Source organism: Etheostoma cragini, chromosome 21, assembly GCF_013103735.1.
Source record: "Etheostoma cragini isolate CJK2018 chromosome 21, CSU_Ecrag_1.0, whole genome shotgun sequence".
Taxonomy (NCBI): domain Eukaryota; kingdom Metazoa; phylum Chordata; class Actinopteri; order Perciformes; family Percidae; genus Etheostoma; species Etheostoma cragini.
The window spans coordinates 20301477-20308853 of NC_048427.1; the positions used below are offsets into that span (position 1 = coordinate 20301477).

The following is a 7377-nucleotide window of genomic DNA, read 5'->3' on the forward strand; positions in this document are numbered from 1 at the left end:
TTAAGGTTAGGGTTAGGGGCTAGGGAATGCATTATGTCAATGACTGGTCCCCACAAAGATAGTGAGACACACTTGTGTAAGTTTGTGTGTATGCGTGTGTGTGTGTGTGTGTGTGTGTTCTTCTTTAACTATATCCGTGGAGTCCAGTATACTTGTGGGGTCCCGACAGCTTTGTGGGGCCATAATGCCGGACCCCACAACTTTAAAGGGTTGTTTGAGGGTTAAGACTTGGTTTTAGGATTAGTGTCAGAAGGATGGGGGTAAGGCTTAAGGTTATGCATGTAGTTGTGATGGTTCATAGACAACACCCCCCCGTGACGCCGCTGATACACATGTTGACTCTTTTGCCATTCGGGATGGTGATGGCGCTAATGAAAAAGGTCTCCTCTGATTGGTCGACATTGATGTGTGTACAACTTACACCATGATCTATTAATATTAAATGTATTGCTCTATGTCTTTGGAGTGTCCCTGAGTCAAGGGATCAACACGCAGCTTTGTCAAGGAGAAAAACAAATGTTCAGCTAACAGAGAAAATTATGCATGAAAATAAAAAGATTTCAATAAAAAAATTGTTTTTATAATGAATGCAACAAGGAGTGGAGCACGTCTTGTTACTGCTTAGTTGGAGAGCAGTGCTGTGTCCCTGACACACTTTCTCACACATGCAGGAGAATGTTCTGTGTGTGTGTGTGTGTGTGTGTGTGTGTGTGTGTGTGTGTGTGTGTGTGTGTGTGTGTGTGTGTGTGTGAACAGAATACAGTGTACAGGATTGTTGTTGATAGCGTGGAGCTGGCACGTCACAGAGTGCAAGAGAGCGAAAGGACTGGACGGTGTGTTTTCTGGGGCATGGTGCGAATAATGTGAAATTAAAACAAGTTGAAGTTAAAAAGTTTGACAACAAACTGTGTTGTTGTGTGTGTTTAGCTGCAGGGGGGAATAAATCTCCAGATTATTGTGTGTTTGTTTTCGTGTTGTACAGCCTAGGTAGTAAAATGCATGAGTGGATAGGCCTATAATGCCAAATTCTGATTCAGAATGTAGACTTGTGTTCCGTGTTCAAGAATATTTAGATTTTTCAGGTCCATGTGAACTCATTAAGGCTCAGGATTTGGGTTATTTTTACTAAATTCTGAGGCCCAGTGGTGCAAATAGATCAGATTTCTAATCCTCGATGATACCAATATTATTTATTATTTATCAAACAATGGACCCTGTCCAAACAACCACGGGCCTGCTTTCTCAGAAGGTCATACCCAGTTTCTCTGTGCTGTTTTTGCTTTATTTGATGAATGATATCACTGTTTGGATCCGGGTTCAAGCTGGTCTGATCTCAGGATGTTTGTGGGTTTTGCACTTTTTTCGATCGAGTCATATTCTCCAATGCAGCTCCAACATTTCTAGATGCTGAGAGATGTCTATCATTTGGCCCAGTGAAGCTCATGCTGCACAAAGCAGTGGGCCTAATGGGTTAACATGGCAGAAGTGTGCGTGTTTGTGTGTGTAAATTTTTTTGGGGGGCTAAAAACTGAAAAACAATGCATTTCAATGGGAAACTTGCTACTACAATATCTCTGCCACAGTAAATGCTATCAAGACCAAACCTGGGATGATTGGTTGGCATGCCGCCCGGAGGCTCTGTACCAAATTCAGAACAGATAGTTACAAATAACTATAGTCAAGGTAGATCACTTTGGGCCATTTTATCCCTTCTGAGATCGAGTACGTCGTGTATGACGGCACTTCTGATTCATAACTTTGTAACTTAATAATATTACTAGTAGAAACATACTGTCTTTTGACCCGGTTCTGCTGATGTCTTCCTGTCCCTTACACAAGGTTTTGGATCCATCCAAGAAGTCCAAAGTTTTTCAGGGTCATTGTTCTATTAATCCATACTGTTACATGGAAGATTGATACTCTGTATGTAAGAAATGTAATATGAGTAATAATGTTCAATATGCTTATTTTTGCACTGGATGACTCCAAATACATAGAACTGTTTTAGGCAACAAAAACGCTCGAATGGCGCCAACATATTTCTGTGAGGTTCATGTTGCGTTTTATTTATTTATCTTCATGGTCCTGCGACCGTTTTAACATTCAAGTGACCCCAGCACAAATACTCTAATAACCCAGTTTTTCCTGAAAAAAAAGATGTTTATAAGCTTTTAGAGAAAATGAAACCAGACTAGAGTTAGTAGAAAACCCTTTAGGGCCCTGCAACTCACACTTCTCGACGTTTCCTGACGTTTGCCTCCCCACGTTAAGCTTCGGGTTCCACTTCCATAGATCCCCGGTTCGCCGATGACGACTTGGACCCCGTCATAACTGCTAAGTTATTTTTATAATGATACAACAAGGAGAAGAGCACGTCTTGCTACTGATTAGTTGGAGGGCACTTCTGGCTCCCTGACACACTTTCTTACACAAGCAGGAGAATGTTCTAGGTGTGTGTGTGTGTGTGTGTGTGTGTGTAAACAGAAACAGTGGACAGGATAATTGTTGATGGCGTGGAGCCAGCATGTCACAGAGTGCAGGAAAACAAAAGATCTGGACGGTGTTTCTGGTTCATTTGGGCCTTCTAAGAGCATGGTGCAAATAATGTAAAATGAATGTTGACAACAAACTGTGTTGTGTGTTTGGAGCTGCAGGGGGGAATAATTCTCCACATTATTGAGTATTTATTTTCCTATTGTACAACACCTAGGTAGTAAAATGCACGAGTGGATAGGCTTATTATTCACCTGTAAACTCTGTTATAGTAACAACCGTCAGTATATTATGTTCATTGTACATATCTGTAAAAATTCTATTTATAGCAACATCCACCTGTATATTATATTCTGTACATATCCAGCTCACAATACTTGTTATCCATATAGTATATTCATTTGACAAATCTATCTTTCAAATTCAGTTTATAGTATCATTCATTTCTATATTTATTCACTAATTATCCACGTCCTGCACTTATGGAACCATTGTATATCCTGCACTCACTGCTATTGCACTTCTGGTTAGACCCAAACTGCATTTTGTTGCCTTGTACCTCGACCTGTGTAATGACAATAAAGTTGAATCTACTCTAAACTATCTAATCTGATTATGCCAAATCATCACGAATTTGGCATACTTGGAAGATTGATACAGATTCAGAATGTAGAGTTGTGTTCCGTGCTCGAGGATATTTAGATTTTTCAGGTCCATGTGAACTCATTTAGGCTCAGGATTTGGGTTATTTTTACCAAATTCTGAGGCCCAGTGGTGCAAATAGATCAGATTTCTAATCCTTGATGATACCAATATTATTTATTATTTATCATATAATGGACCCTGTCCAAACAACCGCGGGCCTGCTTTCTCAGAAGGTCTAACCCAGTTTCTCGCTGCTGTTTTTGCTCTATTTGATGAATGCTATTATTGTTTGGATCCTGGTGCAAGCTGGTCTGATCTCAGGATGTTTGTGGAGTTTTTCCTGATCGTGTCATATTTTCCAATATAGCTGGACAATTTGAGACTTTTGCATATGTTTCACAGCAATGAGATACACATTTGTGGAAGCTGGGATATGTCTAATATTTGGCCCAGTGAAGCTTATTCTGCACAAAGCAGTGTGCCTAAGGGGTTAACCTGGCAGCAGTGTGTGTGTGTGTGTGTGTTCAGTGCATATAGGGCGTTTGGTACAATGAAGCGAATAGCAAGGGATTGTGGGTAAACACTATAGAAGTTAAAATTTAGGATGGAAGGAATGAGAAACAATGCAAAACTTTTTTTTTTTTTTTTTATTGTATTACAATTTTGTTGCACTTCTTTGCAAAAATTAACATTCACACAATAAATATACTGTACATTCACATATACAAAAGTTCAGATTGCAACGAAACATTCAAGTAGCCATTATAAAATCTAGGATACGATGTAAACGTTACTTCCAGCTCCTGAGTGTCTTTTCTTCCCTCTCTGTGTGTGATGCATGTGTTGACGGCATTATTTCACAAAAACACATTTTACGCACCGATGCACGAGTCTCACAAAGTATGAAGCCACGTCACACATTGGGCTCTCGCGGACAGGACAAGCAAACATTCTCACATGTCTAGTGGGCAATGTTTTAAAGCAGCTCAAGCGGACTCGTGGGACCAGCAGTGTCCTTAGAGACGGCTCCAGAGCGCTCGGCGGCGTCCCCGGCGTCCCTACTCCACACCTCCCGTGTCAGTTTGAGCGCACGCGGCCGCACAGGTCGCGTCCCAAGCTGACGCACCTGCATCTTCTTCCAAAGCTTCGTGTTGAGTGTTCTTCCCAGCATGCTTAACTGATCACACACCTCTCTTTGTCTTTGCTCTGTCCCCCTCCTATCGCCTTCTCCTTGATGTACATCAGGTCGCTGTGCACGCTGGGTCTCCGCGCGCAAGGGTTCACCATGCCGTACGCCTCTCCAATGTCCTTCATCTTCTTGTTTTTCATGGACTTTCTGTGCAGCATGTCGCAGTACTGCACGGATACTTTCCGGTGGAGGTCGGGGCTCATTTCGTGAGGGAGTTTGGCCAAGGTAAACAGAGTCCGAAACATCTTATCGACGTTCTCGTTGCGCTTGGCGGAGATCTCGAAGTACGCGCACTTCTCGTCCCCGGCCACCAGCTGCTCGATCTCCTCCTGCTGGACCTCTCGGTAAAACTCCCGGTCCCCCTTGTTCCCGCAGATGACCAGAGGCACGTCGATGTTCTCCTTGATTTTGTTCTTCAGGCACGACTTGGTCTCGAATATCTGGCGCTTGAGCCGCTGCACCTCCTGGAAGGAGTCTCGGTTATCCAGACTGAAGACGAGAATGAACACGTCACCTGCAAAGGAGAGAAGGGTGCCTTTGGTTAACTTCGGCTTGCTTTCAATAACATGCAAAGAGTCATGCAACATGTGTGTGTTCCAATCCTAACATGCACCAGTGCAATGCTCCATGCGCTCTAGGCGCGCATTGATCTCCCATTTGCAACATAAAAAAAGTCCCCATTTATGCACGTATTGCTTTATAATTCTCTATAACTGTTCTAAAAGTCACACATACCTGTCAGTATCGATAGCCTCCTCATGGCGGGGAACGGGTGGTTCCCTGATGTGTCCAGTATGTCCAGCTGGTAAACGTCTCCCTTGATGCTGTACAGTTTCCTGTGAAAGTCCTCGATTGTCGGCGTGTACTGCTCTTCGAACCTCCCGTTCAGGAAACGGGACACGATGGCTGTTTTCCCAACTTTGGTGGATCCCAATATCACCATCCGGTAGCAGTTCTTGGCTGGGATATCGAACTCGCTTTCGGACGGAGACATTTTCTTAATCATGATCACACCTGAGTGCGTGGACTGCTTTCCCCTGGAAACAGGTGTGCGTAAAAGGCGGCGGAGCAGTCTTTAGTCGCTGGGGATGCTACTGTTCGCTCTGCTGTGTGCTTCTGTCCGTCTCCGGACTGGAGCCCGAGTATTTAAGCGCGCGGCGGACGCCTCCTCCAGCCCACGTCACAGCTCAGTAAGTAGGAACTCTGGGCTCCAGTGAGCGCTGGGAAAAAGCGGACCAATCACCAACTGGTGCGTCAGCCTCCCATTTCCAATGAAGACAAGACGGGTGTGGGACCAAACAGTGTGCAGCTGACCCTCCAAGACAGCACATTGTACACACAGTACATGTCTAGGGCGATGGGACAAAAACAAAGACTTCCACTGAAGTGTACTGGTAAATAATTGACTCCCTTTAATGTGGTTTGGCACACTGTACCGAAAATCAGTGACCCTTCGACATTTTCTCAAAACATAAAAGGTCTGCAGCGGATGTGACCAACATGATCCAGACCCTAACCCTAACCCTAGACAGGTCTACTCTTGTCCTCACTGATTCTAATTAATAAAGTGGCCTTGTGGTTATGTTCAGTGTCGAGATTGGACCCCAAAAAAGAAGTGCTAGCACCCTAACTCAGCAGTTGCATGACTAAACATAAAGGTTAAATGGGGGAGCCGAATGTCATAAAAAAAAAAAAAATCAGAATGTTACTTACTAAGTAGTGGTGAGCACTGGCCTATTCCTGGCTCTGTTTATGTTCATTGAACTCTGTATCCAGTTATTCACACGCTTGCAAAAGGGTAAAAAGTGTAAAAATGATACACTAAGCACACATTTTCTACAAGATATGTAGGATGTATGGGCAGTTGTGTATACAGTACATATGAGCATATGAATGAATGTCCTTTAACACTGGTGGCTTAGAGTGGGGAACCTTCATAGCATTGTTTTCTTTTCTTTTTTTTAAAGATATTTTATTGTTAAGATGTTTATTACATATCCTCAGTGACTGCTGCAGCTTCATGGCACCAGGCAGAAGGGCAGTTACCAAAGGGACCAAAAGGGGGCACTCAGGGTACAATTGGATCCAGATGAGAAAGAAAGGCATGATGATCGTGTGTATGTGTGTGTGTGTGTGTGTGTGTGTGTGTGTGTGTGTGTGTGTGTTTGTGGGGCGGGGGGGGGGGTCTCTCTGTCTAGTGGACTGCCTTTAAGAGAACTGTAAGGTATGTCGAAAACGTGATAAAAAATAGTCACAGTATAAAAATGTAATAGTATGTTATGTCAAAAACAGTCATAGTCATAGTATGTCGACAAAAGTGATAATGAAGTCGTAAAAGTCATAGTGTAGTATGTTGAAACAATTCTTTAAAAAAGTCAAAGTATAGTATGACAAAAAAGTCCTAGAACAGTAAGTAAAAAATTGATAAAAAGTCATAGTGTAGTATGTTGAAAAATTGATACAAAAAATCATAATATAGTATAGCAAATATAGTCATAGTACAGCATGTTGAAATATGTCCTAGTGATATAAATAGTATATTATGTCCAGGAAAGTCCTAGGATATTATGACTTTCCTTTACACATTTGACTAAAAACAAAAATAACTCCTGACAGGAATCCAACTCCAAACCTCTGTCTCACTAACCTGACCTCTAACAGACTGAACTATGAATCTAGTAATGGATTTTAACAATAAATAGTGTAGTATGTCAAAAAAAAAGACATAGCGAAGCATGTCAAAAAAGTCATAGTATGTCAAGAAAAGTTATAAAAAGTCATAGTATAGTAGTGTGAATGAGTGATTAAAAAGTCATAGTATAGTATGTTTAAAAAGTGATAATGAAGTCATACTATTGTATGTTGTAAAAAGTCATAGTATATTATGTAGAAACCATTCTTAAAAAAAGTCAAAGTATAGCATGATGAAAAAAGTCATAGTGTAGTAAATAAAAAAATGATAAAACAGTCATAGTATACTATGTCTAAAAATGTAATAGTGTATTATGTCAAAAATAGTCATAGTATAGCATGTTGACAAAAGTGATAAG

The 7377-nt window shown here is 41.7% G+C and overlaps 1 protein-coding gene across 1 annotated transcript; it reads right to left on the reverse strand.

The window, feature by feature from the left end:
- Nucleotides 1-3788: 3788 nt before the first annotated feature.
- Nucleotides 3789-5458, reverse strand: rasd1 (RAS, dexamethasone-induced 1). The gene is made up of 2 exons (XM_034861023.1): nt 5063-5458; nt 3789-4841 (listed from the first exon to the last, which is right to left on the reverse strand). Exons 1-2 carry the CDS (start codon nt 5331-5333, stop codon nt 4312-4314), a joined length of 801 nt encoding a protein of 266 aa, XP_034716914.1. The 5' UTR covers nt 5334-5458; the 3' UTR covers nt 3789-4311.
- Between the last annotated feature and the right edge of the window lie 1919 nt (nt 5459-7377).

What these genes read in the sequence shown, in the direction of transcription:
- rasd1 (XM_034861023.1), bottom strand. Translation starts at nt 5,333, where the DNA reads ATGATTAAGAAAATGTCTCCGTCCGAAAGCGAGTTCGATATCCCAGCC. An exon ending in GAGGCTATCGATACTGACAG is followed by an intron (nt 4,842 to 5,062) that starts GTATGTGTGACT and finishes TCTCCTTTGCAG; the next exon opens with GTGACGTGTTCATTCTCGTC.